The 20,436-nt window shown below is 39.6% G+C and overlaps 1 protein-coding gene across 3 annotated transcripts in view; it reads left to right on the top strand.

Annotated features, from left to right (window-relative positions):
• DYNC1I1 (dynein cytoplasmic 1 intermediate chain 1) overlaps positions 1-20,436 on the top strand; it is a 322,553-nt gene that overhangs the window by 247,531 nt on the left and 54,586 nt on the right. For all 3 annotated transcript variants that reach the window (XM_075827746.1, XM_075827745.1, XM_075827744.1), the window contains 2 exons: positions 6,066-6,206; positions 13,939-14,064. In XM_075827746.1, coding sequence (XP_075683861.1) covers positions 6,066-6,206; positions 13,939-14,064 — 267 coding nt within the window. The remainder of the gene's footprint in view (positions 1-6,065; positions 6,207-13,938; positions 14,065-20,436) is intronic.

Raw genomic sequence — 20,436 nt, 5'->3', positions numbered from 1 at the left:
CTCAGTGACGGATCCGTCCTAAAATACCGTAAATAATAGCGCCACATGCTGCACTATTGTTTCAGGCAAAACCATGACGGAAACCTGACAGAGGTCAATGGGTTTAATAGGACGCCGATGATGTCGGTCATGCAACGGAATCGCGTTTCCAGTATTTTTGATGTTCTTCTCCACTGACGGAGCAGAGCAACGGAAACACTGACGCAGATGTGAACATACCGTTAAAGTGATCATTAGCATCAGATATTTATACGTTCATGAGTCAAACTGACTTATATACCCCTCAAACTATAATGAGAAAAACATAAGTGAAACTGAGATCAGTTAACAGCAACTTCCTGTTGATGGTTTTCAGTTTGCAATAAGCTGCTGTAGACAGATCCATTATTCTTATTATGTGTCTCTCTTTTCTACTTTGAGTGCATATTGACTTGCTGGTCTCAATAAGTCGTGGATCTGAAAAATGTGCCCCTTACTACCCCCTCCAGCCTGGATACATTAACCCATGAATCGCTGTATATAGAATTCCCATATCACTAATCAGACTATTTTGAGAATAAAATGTTAATGAGCAACAGAGTCAAGCTGACTTGGCTATTCAACCCAGCCATAATTAGAAAAGAATATATATAATGAGATCTGTAAACCGCAGGTAGCATGCTTGTTGATGGTTTCCATTTTTCTATATTTTAAATGTATTATATAACTGGCATTTAATGACTATATAGCCATTGTTAAAAAAAAAAGGTGGAGCTTCTGTTTAGTATGTAGCACGTAAATAGCAGAGAGCTGCAGCCCATCCGATGTGCCCGAAATCCACAACTGTGTGTGATTTTGCTGAGAATTGGCGTAATTTACCTGCAAACATCACACAGCCAAGGATGAGCATTGCAAAACTGTGCCAATTTACCGTAAAACCGCATGCTGTTGCAAATGTACTCCATTCACATCCAGAGCTGCATTCTCAATTCTTATGGCTGCTGCTTACAATTGGTCAGTACAATGCTGACAGATCCTGACAGCTCAGCGGAGATCCTGAAAAGCAATGCAAAAACCGTTGCATTGTGGGAGATGTGTTTTTTTCTAATATTAGACTACTGTAAACACTACTCCTCTTACAATGCACCACAGCAAAGCATGCTCTGTTTAGATACTTAATCAGCAGGGGGCAGCAGGGAGTTGCCAGGCTATGTGAAAAAAAAAAAAATTATGAATGCAGCTCTGGATGTGAATGGAGTATAGCACATAATATAACTCTATTATCAGTACAAGATAAATAAAGCAACATATTTGTAAAGTTGCTCATAATGCTATGTAGGTTATATCACGAGATGGGGGTATACATGAGTGGGGCCCCCTGTCCAGGTATGGATGGTGATAAGGGAGGGTTTGAGATTTTAGATTTCTCTTGTAACGGCTCCATTCTGTTATACAGCGTGATGTACAAATGCAGCAGAGTTGAGTTTGTCACTTTGAGCGATTCACCAGGATATCTCAATATGTTATCTGTGGTTTTACATAGGACTGCAGGTAAATTAAGTACATTATGTCAACTCAAGGATTTATCACTGTGTACAAAATGGACCTGTTAAATATGTTCAGCTCTGCTACATCTGTGTATCACTTATGCCTTTTGTGGTGTAAATGCTCAGGGTTCTCAAATCCTATAACTGTGCGCTAAACCGATGTTGGTTGATAGTGATCAATCACAATTCTCATCATGTCGATAAAGCTTGATATTTCTATGCCACCAGGGGAGGGAACGGCTGCACCCCCTATATCCAGGGGATTCCGTGCCATTCCACTGTTTCCCCCTAATAGTCGCCCATAAGTGAGTGCTCTCTGCCTTATAGACAAAAGACTTTTGATGGACCCCATAAAAAATTAAAAGAAACAGCCAACAAAATCGAATGTCTATGGTTAAAAGGTTCACACTTAAAGGGATAGTCTTCTTTGAGCAATCCCTTTTTGTTAAAAGGGTGCCCTGACAATAAGCTGATCACAGGATGTCCCACTGCTGGGACCCCCAGTAATCAACTGCAATCTATGAGGAAAGCCTGCAGCAAGTGTTCAGTTTCCCTGCAGCGCCTCCGAAGGGGAAATGTAAGTATTACACAATTCTCACTCAAATCAATAGCCTGTTCTTATAATGCATGGACATTTCTAGTTCTCCAGAGAGAGAGACGATCTTTGTGGCTAAAAGATGACGGTTCTGAGCAGGTGACCACTCTATCAACCCCTTTAAATAATGTTATGACATGTCATTTATTGAGGCTTAAACTTCAGGGACCTCCACATATCCCAAAAATGATTGGTCCCTGTTCTCAGAGGAGATGTGGATACAAATGAGAAGTCACTCAACACTGGAAAGAATAAGGCCGGGTTCCCATGGGTCGGATACGCTGCGTAAAAGTCATGCAGCGTGTCCGACCTGGAACCCGCAGTATATTCGCAATCTTCCCTGCGCGTAGTCCGACCTTCTACGATGACGACGCAGGCCACGTGACACTGCAGTCTGTGATTGGCTGCAGCGGTCACACGGGATGAAGCGTCATCCCAGGAGGCCGGACTGAGGGAAGGAGGGTGTTGTGGGTAAGTATTTTTTATTTTCTGTTTTCCGTAGTTGCGATATTTGCGGCGTAATCACTGTGAATACGCCGCAAAAGTCGCAACACTTGGCTTTCAGTTGCGGGATTTGCATCCCCATTGGAGCCAAGGAAGAAATCCCACAACGGAAAATCAACTAAAACGCAGCATAAATTGACATTCCACACCGCAGGTCAATTTATTAACGTTTACGCTGCGTTTTTTTCTGCAGCGCGGGCAGGAGATTTACTAAACCTCATCCACTTTGCTGCTACTGTAAATGCTGTGGAATTTCCAGCTACGTGGGAACCCGGCCTAAGAGTCACAGAAGCAGTTCAGAAACAGAAGTTCAGTGGAAAACCCCTTTAATTTAGCCAAGCAGGACACATGACTATTCCAGCCTTGTGGTAGTGGGGGCAGTACTGAGCAGAGGGTTTCAACCATGTCCAACATGACTTGCCAATGATTTGAATAAATATTAAAGGGTAACTAAACGTTCAACAAACTTCTGACATGTCATAGTGACAGCACTGAGACCCCCACCAATCGCTAAAACGAAGTGTCAGAAGTGCTTATGTGGGCGCTGAGCCTCTTAATTTCTGTTCGGCTTTTTCCGTAAATCGGTGTACGGGCACAATAGAAAGTCTATGAACTGTACTCCGCTACATCGATTTCCGGAAAAAACCGAACAGAAGTAAAGAGGCTCAGCGCCCACACGAGCACTTCTGCCGATTTGTTTTAGCGATTGGCGGGGGTCTCAGTGCTCGGACCCCCACCAATCCAAACTTCTAACCTGTCACTATGACATGTCAGAAGTTTGTTGAACGTTTATTTACCCTTTAAGTCTTAAAGAGCCCCTAATGAATAATTAAAATGGGAAACACATTAAGCTTGTCAACTTTTACGTTTATTTTTTTGTTTTATATGCATAAAGCTTAATCATTGTATGATGAAAAGTTCCACAACTTTCTCACATACTCTGTGTCTCAATTTTCAAGAACTCTGCTTGCTGTCAGTAAATGGGAACGTTCTTGTGAAGGGTATATGCACACACAAAATAAAAAACGTCTCAAAGGGAAAACAGCTCCTGATTTTTAGCCGTTTTTGGAGCCGTTTCTCTGTAGAGTCAATGAAAAACGGCTCCAAAAACATCCCAAAAAGTGACATGCACCTTTTTTTCGCGGCTGTTTTGAAAAATGGCTGCGTAAAAAACGCCCCGTCGGAACACAACGTCGTTTTTCCCATTGAAATCGATGGGCAGATGTTTGGAGGCGTTCTGCTTCCAATTTTTCAGCCGTTTTCCGGGACGTTTACGGCTCGAGAAACGGCTGAAAACACTCCGTGTGAACATACCCTTACACCCGAAGGCTGGAAACTCGTATGGGGCTAATGCTTCTCACAGCTGAGGGTCTGCTTCAATCAAATCCAGTCTAGAGAATTCTCTGGAGCTAAAAAGGCATTGGACATGTTGGACTTCTGCTTGTCAGATCCTTTGATGAGGTTTCTGACAGTTGCTCATTTCTATGGAAGGAGGTAAATAACATGTGGAACTGCTACCTCTGCACCTCTATAGCTATGAATGTGTGATCAGGGGTGGTCTGGCCTTCTGCACCCCATCAATCAATGAAAGGGCCCCTTCATACTGCTGATCAGTGGAGGTACTGGGGGATAGTCCCCCACAAATCACTGTCCTGAGGATCATCAATGGCGCCGTTATTTAATACCACGTGGCTGTGCAGAAGTGGTCACAGGACGTTCTATCTGCTATACAATAGACTGCCTTTCTGGTTGCACAGACTTGTTTTTCCTTTGCAACTTTAGACTGAAAACATAAAAGATTAGGGGGAAACTTTACAAGAAAGATTGTATGATATGTTCTAACTGTCTACTGAGGGGGGCATTGTACTGACATAAGCTTTAAAGAGGACCTGTCACCTCTCCGGACATGTCTGTTTAGTAAATAATTGTATTCCCCATGAAATAGCAATTCTGTAGTATCTTTTATTAGAACTCTACGTTGTGCTGTTCCTCTGTTATTCCTCCTAGAAATATGAGACAAAATTAACAACTGGATGTTATAATTCCAATTATTATTAAAGGGGTGTGTCCCTTTACAGTCTGAGACTGAGTACTGATTTGGCATTGTCAGATTGTGTAGGGGGACACCCCCAATGGGTAACACCCAGTTGTCAATCTATTCATAAATTTCTAGGAGGAGCAACAGAGGAACGGTACAACTCAGCGTTTGAAGAAACGATGCTCCAGAATTGTGACTAAATTGACTAAATGTTCTTGGATAATTGGCGACTGTCTTCCAGTAAGGCTTTGTTCACATCTGCGCTAGGGTCCCGTTCCGACGTTCCGTCTGAGCTTTCCGTCGGAACGGGACCCTGACTGACACAAACGGAAACCAAAGGTTTCCGTTTCCATCACCATTGATTGCAATGGTGACGGATCCGGTGCCAATGATTTCCGTTTGTCTCCGTAGTGCAAGGGTTCCGTCGTTTTGACGGAATCAATAGCGTAGTTGACTACGTGAAGTGCCTGGTGTTTGTTGCCCCTTCATCCCCTTAGGGCAATTCCCCACCCCCATGTTTGTTAACAATGTCGTCCCTTTGTAGTCCGGTACACGTTCTCATCCCCAAAAGAGATAGTACCAACCAAGACTGAGCCCCTTTTCTTAAGGGCCCCATAGCCCCACATGTGCCTCATACTTACCCATCTCTATTGCGTATTATCGCTTCCGATTCTGAATGACGGGGCACAAGACTAGCACTTCAATGAGCCCTTAAGTGGGTGCATATCCACCCCATAAAATCTTCACTCCCAGACAGCAACTATTGTCAAAAACAAACCATAATGTAACAACAACAGTTACTCCATGTAAAAGGGTGAAATAATCCCAGATGAAAAAGCGAAAAAGTTACAAACTGTGATGACCTTCAGACCTGAGTGATAAAGTAACTGCGCTCTGTGGGCAAAACCACTGGAAATATTTAGCAATTCATCGATTTCTTATTGTGTATATTGTATACACATACAGGTTTGGCGAAGTAGCTGCTCTGTAGAACTCTACTAGTGCATTTCCTCTCAAATGGCCACTAGATGGCGCTACAAGACTTCAGCAGATCCAACCCTGTGATTAGCAGCAGTAGTAGTAGAATGTAGTGACTTCTTACATGAAGCAGTCTCCAGTCTCCATATCAGCTCCAAGTTGACTCATTCGTGCAGAGAACCCGCATTGAGCCCCTGTCATGGTCACCTTCTCTACCTGCCCATATTTATAATGCAGGGGAGCCTGTACCTGATAAGGGGGGGGGATCTCCCCTTCCCCAGTGCTGACATACAGTGAATTCCCAGTAAAGCACTTCCCTCTCTGTGCACTTTCATGATAGAAATGTGTAAAGTTTCTAATTATGGCCGGGAGACAGCCGGGGGCAGCGGCAGCGCCACTCAGTCCTGTGTCTCTCTCCTTCCAGCACAACAAGCCGCTCTACTCCTTTGAAGATAACGCAGACTATGTGTACGACGTCATGTGGTCCCCGCTACACCCTGCGCTCTTCGCCTGTGTGGACGGGATGGGCCGCCTGGATCTCTGGAACCTGAACAGCGACACCGAGGTGAGAGCTGCGACTGTGTTAACCCCTCGTGCGACAATCAGCTGACTGCCGGGGGCTAGGCTGTCTTCACACGTTCATATACACTGTCATAGCGCGTCATGTCGCGTCTATTATATCATTGTTTCTATTCTCTCCGCACTTTTTGTGTTCATTGAAACTTTTTCTATTTGACTTTTTCTACATTTTATTTAATTGTATTATATTATTATATTTGCTATGAACGCGCAGGGCATTTCTTTTTCACATCTATTTTTATTGTTACATCTATATTATGGCTTATTTATTTCCTATCAGTACATATTACATTCATTTTTTATATTTTATGCCATACTTAATAAGAATTTTGTATTTTATAATTACTATTATTATTGTTATCACATCTTATCCATAAATAGAAGCTTAACACATTATTCATTAATACTGATACTACTTCATGTCCACTAATATTGCATTTATATATCATTTATTATACAATTGAATGCGTTATTTTGGTTGTTTTTATTATTAACGTTACTACTTCCCATACACACATTACACGTATTGTTATAGTCTATAATAAAATTATTATTATTATTATTGTATTATTATTATTATTATTGTATTATTATTATTATTATTATTGTATTATTATTATTATTGTTATTATTATTGTTATTGTTGCTTTATTATTGTTGTATTATTATTATTATTATTGTTATTATTATTATTGTTGTATTATTATTATTATTATTATTGTATTATTATTATTATTATTATTGTTATTATTATTGTTATTGTTGCTTTATTATTGTTGTATTATTATTATTATTATTATTATTGTTGTATTATTATTATTATTGTTATTATTATTATTATTATTGTTGTATTATTATTATTATTTTATTATTATTATTATTATCACTATTATTATCATTATTATTATTATCATTATTATCATTATTGTTATTAGTATTAGTATTATTTTAATATTTTATTATTATTTTCTACATTATTATGTGGATTAGAGAATTTTTGGGATTATAATATTTATTTTTAGATCAATTCCTTAATTATGTTGATGATGATTCTCAAGCTTTTGTGTCTTCTCCAGAATATTTATTTTTTCTGGATTAGATGAATTCATTAGTGATTAATGGCTATTGTTGTTATTATTATTATTATTATTATTATTATTATTTTATTATTATTAATATTTATTTTCATTATAAAAATCTCCAGGGCCAATCTGTCATTGCACCCAGAATCACTGCTTCCCCATTCATTTAAGGGAATACCAATAATGAAGTAAACGGATGCCGTTTTTTCTGTGTAGTTTAGATTCCTTCATTTCATATTATGTTGTGTAACAGACTGTTTGTTAGAATCCGGAAATAACAGAACGGGAGTCATTTCAGATTATTAGGAGTGTTCACACACGACAGATTTGTTGCAGAAATTTCTGCAACTATCCCATTCATCTGAGCGGTGCTTGCAGAAAACCAATGACCCCATTCACATATATGGAACGGATTTCCAAATCTGCCGCGTGTTAATATATCCTAAGTGTTCTGGATTATTGGCCAAACAGAAAAGTATAGAAATCTTTTCTGTAAGGGTTAAAGTCACCTAACTTGTTATCTCTTTACCGTGCTGGACTATTAGAATTTCTTGTCCATCAGATGCGAGATTGAAGGAATTTTACGGAATTGTTGTATGAATCTTACGGCCCTATTGCACCGGACGATTTTGACCGTCGCAGCGAGAGCCGATCAAAGAGATCATCGTTGATCGGCGATCGTTTGCTCCTGTCACACAGAGCAAACTCCGATCGTTACTCCGATCGCTCGTCCCCATACATCATCATATCGGCAGAGCATCTCCCTGTTTACACACCAAGATGCGCTGCCGACAACAATAATATTTTACTTTTTTAAAACTATACGATCAGCAGATGATCGAGCGTTTGCTCGTTCATCTGCTGATCATCCCCTGTTTACAAAGGGCAATTATCGGCAACGAGCGTTATATGAACTAATGATCTGCCCGATAATCGCCCTGTGTCAAACCCCCTTATGTAGCAATTCCATCTGATAATTACTGGTAGTTTTGGATGGATTTGCTTAAATTTTATAAATGTGCATCTTATGAGTTACATCAAATTTTGAAAAAATTTGTGTTCATTTTAGATTTGATTCTTTCATTTCACATTGTACACACCGTACAGTTTTTTCTTTCTTTTAAACTTGACTCGATTTGACGCTATCATTCCTTGATGTTGCAGATGATTATTTTTGCTATAAGTTTTCTTAATTAACGATTTATAAAAGAAAAAATAAATTACATTTATTTCTAAATGCAGCAAATTTTCGCTGGTGCCGATGAGGTTAATTTATATGTTAATATGTTCTGTTTCAGCATTTAATCGAGAATCATGTCAGTTTTTTTTTTGTTTTTTTTTTACTTGAAAAGGTGGCTTTTATTATATTGGTAAAATGTACAAAAGTTTAATCACGTATGTAATTTAATGATGAATGAAGTGCGTGGCTCTGTTTGAGGGCTGATTGATAATGATATTATAATTCACTCAATTCTCACCTGTAAGAAGAAGCGGTTCAGGGAATTGAACATCTAATTATTGGTGGAGGAGTTCTGATTTTGAGCTATTGTATAATAAAATAAAGGAATTCAGGCGGTGCGACAGACACTCCCATTTGTGATTTGGGGGCCTAGAGGGCCATGCTAAATTTCTGTGTGACTTTTTAGGATATTTAACAACTTATTTATATTTTGGGTGCCGTATTAAAGCAATTTTGATATTGAAATAATTAAAAAAAAAATATGAAATTAGAAAAATTTAAATCATATTTTTTAGGAAATTAGAAATATTTTTTCACATTTCTAATTGAAATTTTTAGTTTGAATTGAACTCACATTATTTTACAAAATTCTAATAAGACAAAATATATTTTTGCAAGTACAATAATTCAGCTTATGAATATTCTTTGATTTTCTGTAATTGAAGATTATTTCCAATTTTGTGGTTTTACTCAGCACTGTCTCAAATACAGGTAAATGACGGCGACCGTATCTCATATGAGGCAGCATCATAGAAGCTTTTGAAGTGTTTTCAAGCAGGAAATGCGGCAGCCTTTTTAATTAGGAAGCCTAGCGCTGGAGGATATCTAGAAGGCTGACTGGTTTTAAAAAAAAAAAAAAGAAAAAAAAAAAAGGGGTTTAGAAAAAAGTTGAACATATCCTTTAGGTATTATAAAAAAAAAAAATAAGGACTTTTTGAATTATCACAGAAATAAATTCATAAAGTTGAGGCTGTATTAATTGCAGGCTAAATCCACTTATTATAAGTCTTGTATTTTTATAGAAATATAAAAAAAACAAAAAAAAAAAACTACACCGAATAAATTAAATAAGACCATCAAAGAAGAACAAATAATTTTTTTTTATAAGCAAACTAATATTATACATGTTTTATTAATAATAAGTGCGGCCAATTTTTTTTAATGGCTTCTAATAAATTATATTGATTTAAAAATTATTCTTAATTAGTTTCAATTTAGTGATTGTTTTTGACAGTCCATTCATTTTCTCATTTTTATTACATTTTATTTAAAAAGATAAAGCTACATTTTTTTTAATAAACGATACTTTTGCCGATTATAGTATGAATATAAAAATAAACTTTTGAACTTAATTTTTCTATTACTTTAAATAAGTTCCCGGGTTCAAGAATGGAAAGAGTACAGTCATTTTCTGGAAGTTGGATATTAAAAATCGACATCATTGTTCTAGCCAGCCACAAAAACATGTGTTATTTTTTAACTTATTCTGTTTGCGTATTTGACCCATATTTTTAAGTAATAACGTCTTCAACCAATGTCAGATATTTTATGTCAACCTCGGTTATAATATAATAAATGGCAATCAGTAGAGTAACAGCAGGCATTGCCCATGGAAATGATATATTTGGTAAAAGGGGGACGGATAAAATACCCATGTGACTAGGGCGATTCAATAAAATTCCATAATTACGGTCTCATTTGCATGTATAAACCAGCAAATTCATTACTATCAAACTTCATTCATATCGAAATAAATAGCAAATAAAAAATGTTTTTGAATTTTTTTAAATATATTTTTTTATTATGTCAGATTCCAGATTTTATTTTTTGCTATTTATTTATTTTTTTTTATTTTTTTTTTGTTTTTGTTTTTTTTGTATGGCGCCACTGAGGTTAATTGATTGCTTTTATTTGTACACAGTCCTGGCTTTATGGCCCAGCCAACAGCTTAGTATATGACATTTACATGAATATACTTTATTTCCGGAGCTTAAATCACATCCGCCATTTAATAATATGTTCGGAGAGCCCTGCATGGTGAAATAGAGGTATTCTGCAACCAATGGAATTCTTCCCAGTACAATAGTATTTGTATTAAATAAAATAGTAGTCTCATCTCTCCCAATTGCTACCCCATACAATTGCTAAAGGACTGTGTCAGTACAGTAGTTTAACTCACATTGAGAATTGTAGAGTAGTCGCAGTTCAGCAGTCGGCAGAATTGATGGCTCGCCCCGCTGAGTGCTTTTGTTCCAAGGAACAGAGGTTCATTTTCCTAGTCTCCACTGAGGGAGCTGTGACAAAAAGAGAAGCTGTGAACATCCAGATATTAATGTGTCAGACCAAAAAAAACACTGTATTTAGCCCGGACATTTTTCGGTTTTGAATGGATGGGCATTAGAACAGCCGGCATCTCACATAGAAATCGGCACTACCACCAGCCCTACCCAACTCACTGGTGTTTTTGTATTTTTTTTATTTTATTCTTTGTATTTTAGTACAGACAAAAGGGCCCATTTACCCACGATGCTTCTGGAGGACTAACTTAATTTTTCTAGTTGGGCAAATTTTATTGTGAATTATTGGAAACAATGTAAAAAAAAAAAAAAAAAAAAATCTAAATAAATGAATACATAAATATAAAGCAAAAAAAAAAAAGAAAAAAAAAAAAATTTGAAATAAATATATAAACAAATAAATGGAAGACATACATTAAATAAAAAAAAAAGAATAAATGATAAAACAATGAAATAATAATGAAAGAAAATAAATGCATAAATAAAAAAATTAATTTCATATAAAAAAAATTGAAACAAATACATGAATATATAAAAATACCCTCCCCCCCCCCAAAAAAAAAAAAAAAAGAAAAAAGTTTGGGACTTATATTGGGTTAAGACCTACGGCATCGACAGTTGTTTTTTTTAGTTGTCTGCTATAGTTAGAAGATTTTGCCCTCTAAAGTTGGAGGGGGATAGATTTAGTCTGTATAGAGTTCTATTGGCTTGCATTTGGCTGGGCATATGTTCGCATGCATTCTTAGGCCTCATTCACACAAGCCTCTTGGAAAAGGTGAAATTACTGAAGGGGAAATACAGATTGTTTTGTCCATCTTTACCTCCATTTTTCTTTGCATATTTGGTATGTAGTACATTTTTTTTTAGCCGTATCTCTTTCCATGTAAATGCAGGGGCTGCATATTTTTCAGGCTGTTTTGCCTTTTATAGGGAAAATATGATAAAAATATTAACATTTATGGAACATTTTTGCTGCCTATTGGAAATACAGAAATAAAAAGTAGGAATCACTTACATTGACATTAGCTCCACATTCGGGAGCTTCTAAACATGGAACCAAGGCCCCCTGCCCACAACCGTCCCCGAAATCACGGTCCGTGAAAGAATTGGGCATGTTAAAATCCAACATGCCCGATTCTCATTTTCCCCACCTGACGTTGGTGGGGGCAGTTGGCCAGGCCCATATACTTTAGGTTGTCAGTGGACTCTTCCGATTTTGGAAGGATCCACCACCATTATTCTGATGTGTATGGACATCTTAAAGGGGTCGTCTACTTTTGACATTGCCTTTTCGTTAAAAAAAAAGTCCCCTTATGATAAGCTGATCATAGCGCGTCCCGTTGCTGGGACCTCCAGCGATCAGCTGTAAACAGTGTAGGAACAGTGTATAATTCCCCTGCAGCGCCACCACAGGGAAAATTAAGTATTACACAGTTCTCATTGAAATTGGTGGGCTGTCCATGTAATGCACAGACATGCTGGGTCCTCCAAAGCTAGTGTAGTCGTTCTCTGCTCTGGTTAACAGATGAGGGTCCTGAATGGAGGACCCTACCTATAATTCAGAATTCCCTAATGGGGTATATGAAAATTAATTTTCTAAATCATACAACCCTTTTATACCACTGGTGGCAAAATAAAATGGCTCCAAATAATGAAAATCCCTTTTACAGGTTGGAAACGGCATCTTTTTCTCATTTGTTAGCAGCGGCAATCGTGATATTCAATTCCATGTGTCTGGGTTTCCTCCCACAATCCAAAAACATTGGCTTTATTAGCTTTCCATGGACTTGGCAGTGGCGGATCGTTGTGTATATGGCCAAAAATTCTGCTGCATATCTTTTCCCCCATGGTCCTCTCATGAAGGTCCTGGAAGCTGAGATACGAGGAGCTGTTTGTTGTGGTTGTTCCACTGTAGAGCTGCTTTACCAGTCCGTGTGCTGCCTTCGACATTGACGAAACGCTTGCATTTTCTTAGGCTCCGTTCACATCACGTTTGTGTCATTCATTCGGCATATTTGCTGCAAAAGCTCCCGTCACCTGCGTCAAATATTCACCCGGCTTATACCAAAACTGTGTCTATTAGGAATGCGCAAGGCCGGTAATACAGTAAAACTAATTATACCCCGTGGCCAGGGTCGGACTGGCCCACCAGAGAACCAGAGGATCCCCAATAATGGTCCCTAAAGGTCCAGCAGAAGACAACCCCATTTCGAGGTGACTTTGGAGCCAATCACTCGCCACTAGGGTCTATTTCTTTTGGGAGGATTCACAAATAACCTATTAGACCTTATTCATGATATGTCCTGTGTGCAATGATAACGACAAGGACAATGATAAAATAAAAAGTGGACATGCTCTAGATGGAGGGTGGGCCCTCAGAATCTCCTCTGGTGGCCTAAGGAGCCCCAGTCGGACGCTTCGCGCGGCATGTTTTTTACTATGGGAGCCATTAGTGACGTATGGCGCAGCTTTCCGTTGGAGGTATACGTTGGGCTCCCCCAAGGTCAAAGGCAGTGCAGGGACCGGTAAAGCAGTTCTACACTGCAAACAGCTCCTCATATCTCAGCTTCCATGATCCTGTAAGTGGGATTTGTGGGAAAAGAAGTCACACCTGAAGAGTTTTGAGTGAAGTCTCGACATCCAGCAGCTGGAGAATAATGATGGGCTTCTGTCAGGCAGAAATGCTGGGAGTTGTAGTACTGGAGTGTCACACACTGCCTAACACAGACTTCATTTAACAAACGTTCGGAGCAGAACAGCCGGAACGTAGACTGTTGTGGTTTGCACTGCATACTTTTTGTGATTAACATGGAAAATATGTCTGTGCCGTATATTCAGTGCCCTTTTACTACGGAAAATATACATTACTTTTTTTTTTTTTTTTTGCCCAGTGGGGAATGTGATTAGAGAACAATAAATCCCTGTTTTCCCGTGGCAGGAGGCATCTGTGTTACAAGGAGATGTCTGCGGGGGGCGTGCAACTCCTCTAAGTGGATCTACTGTTTTTAAAATTTGTAGAGTCTTTCGCCTCATGGCCCCGTATGCTCCTCGGCTGCCGCAGTAACAATGTTTATGTCTCCTTCTTCCTAAAACTATAAGGTCCCCACCGCAAGCACAACCGTAGAAGGAGCGTCCGCACTCAACCGTGTCCGCTGGGCTCAGAGTGGACGAGAGATAGCGGTCGGTGACTCCGAAGGACGGATCTGGATCTATGATGTCGGAGAGGTATGACGGCATGTTTAGTAGTGTTGATGCTAAGCAGCCAATCAGATGTTGGCTTTTAGTAATCGATTACGCCTGATCCATATGATGTGTTAATCACTTGAAATTTGAGTCGTCTTCTTATGTCAAGTAATTTACAATGCTCTATCTCCGTAACGTCTGTTTCCCGAAAACGGGGTGACAACCAATATGGCTGACATTACGACTTTCTCGGGTGTTGAGTCTTGCCTAATTATGGAGGTGTAAGGAGCATGAAGGTTATATCATGGCATAAATAGGCAGATTCGCATTCCGGAGTCTGGAAAGCTGGATGATCATCCTTGTAGAACTATTAGTTATGGTTTCTAATGCTCCCAATTTACCCAAAAACATGATACAGCAAAGCAGCTGGATAGAACGTGTATGACTGAGGGAAGCAGCAAGCCCCATGCATTGTAAGCCTAAAGGGCATTTACCCCTTGAATCAGAAAGTAACCCTGACATACGGGAAGTTGGGTAACATCCAATCTGGCTCCATTACAGCTATCACATGGGTTGTTACCATAATTCTGAATGACATATCTATGTAGTGATACCACACTACGTTGGATAAAACAATGGTGAAGGCCCCTGTGCAAAATATTAGATTCGGGCCAATGCCCGTTTTTACTAATGTGGGCCAAAGTGGTGCTGGTGTGGGTAACCTGACAGCTGAGCTGAGGATAAACTCTTTGGCCTTAACTAGTCAGTTGTTTGAAGATGGTAAATGCCCCCGCAGACCCCCCTGTGGTGGAAGCATAAGGGCAGTTGCCTAATTTGCCCTATAATCTGGTTCTTGTGCATATGTGAGCGGTGGTTTTATAAATAGAATTTCCTTATTGGTCGTTTCCCAGCTTTACAAATAACATTTAGCAGAAGACAGCAGAATATTATCTGTATGCACATTGTAAGGCCACGCGCTCCCTCATGGTTACAGTATGGTCTCTACATTGTAAGGCCACGCGCTCCCTCATGGTTACAGTATGGTCTCTACATTGTAAGGCCACGCGCTCCCTCATGGTTACAGTATGGTCTCTACATTGTAAGGCCACGCGCTCCCTCATGGTTACAGTACGGTCTCTACATTGTAAGGCCACTCGCTCCCTCATGGTTACAGTACGGTCTCTACATTGTAAGGCCACGCGCTCCCTCATGGTTACAGTACGGTCTCTACATTGTAAGGCCACGCGCTCCCTCATGGTTACAGTACGGTCTCTACATTGTAAGGCCACTCGCTCCCTCATGGTTACAGTATGGTCTCTACATTGTAAGGCCACGCGCTCCCTCATGGTTACAGTACGGTCTCTACATTGTAGCAGCTGATGACTGTTATCTCCATGACACGGTTTTCCACTAAACCATTAAAGTGTCAGTCATATGATAATTGCTTTTCCTTACACAGATTTCAGGTGCACAAAGTCATGTGACCACTAAACCCCAACCAGCGCAAAATGATGTGGGACCTTGTAAAATAAAAATGTACAAATACTCTAATAATATAATTTTGGTGTCCTGTAGAATATCCGAAGTGTAAATTAGGTATGAAGATGGGAGTTTCTTTTAATATCTATCTATCTATCTATCTATCTATCTATCTATCTATCTATCTATCTATCTATCTATCTATCTATCTATCTATCTATCTATCTATCTATCCATCATCTACCTATCTATCTTATGACAAATAGCTTGGATACTCTTATAGACATATTACTGTAAGGATATACAGTGGAGGAAATAAGTATTTGATCCCTTGCTGATTTTGTAAGTTTGCCCACTGTCAAAGACATGAACAGTCTAGAATTTTTAGGCTAGGTTAATCTTACCAGTGAGAGATAGATTATATAAAAAAACAAAAACTGAAAATCACATAGTCAAAATGATATATATTTATTTGCATTGTGCACAGAGAAATAAGTATTTGATCCCCTACCAACCATTAAGAGTTCAGCCTCCTCCAGACCAGTTACACGCTCCAAATCAACTTGGTGTCTGCATTATAGACAGCATGGTCACCTGTATAAAAGACTCCTGTCCACAGACTCAATGATCAGTCTGACTCTAACCTCTACAACATGGGCAAGACCAAAGAGCTTTCTAAGGATGTCAGGGACAAGATCATAGACCTGCACAAGGCTGGAATGGGCTACAAAACCATAAGTAAGACGCTGGGTGAGAAGGAGACAACTGTTGGTGCAATAGTAAGAAAATGGAAGACATACAAAATGACTGTCAATCGACATCGATCTGGGGCTCCATGCAAAATCTCACCTCGTGGGGTATCCTTGATCCTGAGGAAGGTGAGAGCTCAGCCGAAAACTACACGGGGGGAACTTGTTAATGATCTCAAGGCAGCTGGGACCACAGTCACCAAGAAAACCATTGGTAACACATTACGCCGTAATGGATTAAAATCCTGCAGTGCCTGCAAGGTCCCCCTGCTGAAGAAGGCACATGTACAGGCCCGTCTGAAGTTTGCGAATGAACATCTGGATGATTCTGAGAGTGATTGGGAGAAGGTGCTGTGGTCAGATGAGACTAAAATTGAGCTCTTTGGCATTAACTCAACTCGCCGTGTTTGGAGGAAGAGAAATGCTGGATATGTCCCAAAGAACACCGTCCCCACTGTCAAGCATGGAGGTGGAAACAGTATGTTTTGGGGGTGTTTCTCTGCTAAGGGCACAGGACTACTTTACCGCATCAATGGGAGAATGGATGGAGCCATGTGCCGTCAAACCCTGAGTGACAACCTCCTTCCCTCCACCAGGACATTAAAAATGGCTCGTGGCTGGGTCTTCCAGCACGACAATGACCCGAAACATACAGCCAAGGCAACAAAGGAGTGGCTCAAAAAGAAGCACATTAAGGTCATAGAGTGGCCTAGCCAGTCTCCAGACCTTAATCTCATCGAAAACTTATGGAAGGAGCTGAAGATCCGAGTTGCCAAGCGACAGCCTCGAAATCTTAATGATTTACAGATGATCTGCAAAGAGGAGTGGGCCAAAATTCCATCTAACATGTGTGCAAACCTCATCATCAACTACAAAAAACGTCTGAATGCTGTGCTTGCCAACAAGGGTTTTGCCACCAAGTATTAAGTCTTGTTTGCCAAAGGGATCTAATACTTATTTCTCTGTGCACAATGCAAATAAATATATATAATTTTGACAATGTGATTTTCTGTTTTTTTTTAAATATAATCTATCTCTCACTGGTAAAATTAACCTAGCCTAAAAATTCTAGACTGTTCATGTCTTTGACAGTGGGCAAACTTACAAAATCAGCAAGGGATCAAATACTTATTTCCTTCACTGTATCTAGCTGTATAGAAGATTCCCCGGCTGTGTATTCCTGTCCTTAACACAGATTACAAAACTTGCATGTAGCCATGTTTGTCTTGCTGGTTCCAGGACATGACATTCACTGGAACGCAGGCGCTGACAACATCCTGAAGCCAAAATAAATGTTAGAAACACGAGGAAATTATGTTAATAAATACACGAAATACAGATTATGGCCAGTTCTAGAAGAACCATGACGCCTCTTAAAGGGGCACTGGGTAAATAAGTCAGTTTAACAGAGCCCACTCCAAAGTTTGTAATGTAGTATATGTTTTTGTCCAGTTTCCAAACATTGATCTCGGAGACTGGTACTGTAGGGTGGGGTCTCCCATGTGCCATCATGTCCACATGAAGTTCTGTTTTGTTGGAAACCATGGATGATGACATAGACCACGTTCATGAGTGTCTTGTGGTGGCCCATGTCATGTTCACACATCTGTTAATGTCAATGATAGCACTTACTGGCTCCTAAAGTCTACAGTATGTTGTCTATCCTTGCTCCTCAGGATTCTCATTGTAATGTAATTCTTCTCCAAAGACCTGGGTCTTCTCATAATACGTTCAGAATAAAGCCTCAGTCTGGTCATTTGTTCTTTCAGTATCAGGTTTGGCTTTATTGGGTCCAAGATCCATTTGTTTGTTTTCTTTTATTTCTACAAATTTTTGCCAATTTTTGTTCAAAGACACCAGTACTTTTTCGTGTCTTATCGTCAAGCCATCCATGAAGAACCTTAGAAAATATTAAAACATGAAGGGTTCTGATCCTAGTCTTCATAGATATATCATTACAGTTGATGATCTCTAGGTCTTCACCAAGCGCCAGTTTATTACATATTTCTTGACTTCTGGATTCTATGTTCTTAATAATTGCGCCAAAACCTATTACTTGTCGTGTCCTCATCCTCAACTCTCTAATCATTGATGGTGACATCAGTGGCCTGCAACCTAAGGCTTTCCAGCTGTTGTGAATGTGATTAGCAGGACTGGAGGAAGACGATCAAGGTTTCAAGACTGGAGGAAGAAACGGCAACAACCTTGGATATGTCTATGATGTCTGACTCATAACTGAAAATGAACAAAAGCTAAAGACTTTTGGGTAGGAAATTTCTCAAAAATACAATGAGAAGATAGGACTTTGTTTAAAGTACTGCTCCTATCAACAATGAAAACTTGAGAGTTCTTCAGAAGTGTGGTAGCTGTGTGGAGTCTTTTTTGTGTGTGATTTCAGCTGTTTTTGCTCCAGACTTCCTCTGCCTTCAGTTTTTGAAGTTTGTCTTGTCAGCCATTTTAGATCTTATGGGGCTAATATCTCTGCTGGTTTCTCCAACCCCTTCCCTCTCCCACCTCTCCTTGGCAACCAATCACTGTAGGACAACCCCGATCCCTTACGCCTCATGCTCACGACCGCGTGCGCCGTCCGAGTTCCGTCAGTGATCCGAGGAAAGATATGACATGTTCTATCTTTACTCGGATTGGAGACTCAGACCATTTTTCACGAACCCGATTCACCCGCTAGAGTGAATGGGTCCGTGAAGACAATCAGGTGCCACTCGGATGCCGTCAAAAACAGCCCGAGTGGCACAACGGTCGTGTGCATGAGGCATGTGTAGTCTAAAGTCTCCGATGCAATTGATAAGAATGTATCTTTGCAAATCCATTTAGATCAGTGGTCAGCCACTAGCGATGTAAATGTATTATGGTATCTTGCAGAGGCACACAGGGTGGGCTTCCTCATAACACTAAGAAACGTGCAAAATTTTGCCTCTGTATTAATTAGAAGGAACTGTATGGAGTCTTTATTTCACATGCAGTCCTGGGAGGTAATGCTACAGACAAAGATGGAGGCACGGTAGGGTTGTCTTACAGTGACTGGTCGCTGGGCAGAGCTGAGAGATAGAGAGAAGGGGAAAAAGAAACTAGTGATTACAGAAAAAGACTTGTAAGCTCTATTGGTGACCAGGTGACAGAGATATTAAATTTATGAGAGCTAAAATGGCTGACAGGCAGTAACTTCCTTTTGTGTCAGAAAATTAAGGCAAGAAAAGACTGAAGTACACATAGTTACTGTACAAAAGGGTTCAGGAGCAAAGGGAAGTTTTCATCTTTAGCTAAAAAGTGTGACAGGTTGACAGAGTTATTAGCACCTTGAGAGTTAAAATGGCGGCAAGGAAGTAAGTTGTGAAAGAAACTGAAGGCAGGAGAAGTCTGTAGCACATAAGAATGGGCTTACGAGAGGAAGACTACACACAGCTACAGTACATAATAGTTTACGAGCAAAAGCTAGTTTTCACCTTTGGAGGTGACCAGGTGACAAGAATGTTATCCCCATGAGAGTTAAAGTGGCTGACAAGAAGTAAGTTTCTTTTATGTTAGAAACTGAAGACAACAGAAGTCTGTAGCAAAAATGGATGAGCTTACAAGAGAGCAACTGTACACAGTAATCTCCACATAACCACATAAGCCTTCAGGAACACTAGAAAGTGATCATCTTTGGAGGTGACCTGGTGACAGAGATATTAGGCCCTTGAGAGTTAATATGGCCGACAGGGAGTAACCTCCTTTTATGTCAGAAACTGAAGTCATAACATAACTTTACATAAGAATGTCTGCTCATAAGGTGTCAGGAGCACAGGCAGGTTTTTATGATTTTCAGCTATAAGTGTAAGGTCATTGATAAATCCAGCTGGTTGATGTTTCCTCCGGTCCTGCTTCTCCCAGCATATTACAGTATTACAGGTGGGATGAGTATGTTGATGAACATTAATGTCTAACTTCTTTGCCAACCTGGAATTTCTTCTAGGCCTGATTTTTTTTACATTTGAATGACCCTGCAGCAGGTATAGGACTTACATATGGTGTGGAAACTCAAAGTAGACAACGTGGCAAAACGTCTTTCGAATCAAATCATCTGGTATTTTAGTGGCGATGTTCCTTTAAACCCCAGAAAGTTACAATGTTATATATCCGCCCAATATAACCCGGAATGCAGCTCCACAGAGGATGATGGGTGCACTAT

The sequence above is a fragment of the Rhinoderma darwinii genome, chromosome 5, assembly GCF_050947455.1.
Source record: "Rhinoderma darwinii isolate aRhiDar2 chromosome 5, aRhiDar2.hap1, whole genome shotgun sequence".
NCBI classification, from domain to species: domain Eukaryota; kingdom Metazoa; phylum Chordata; class Amphibia; order Anura; family Rhinodermatidae; genus Rhinoderma; species Rhinoderma darwinii.
Note: the sequence above shows the minus strand (reverse complement) of the source record. Positions and strands in the feature narration are given on the sequence as shown.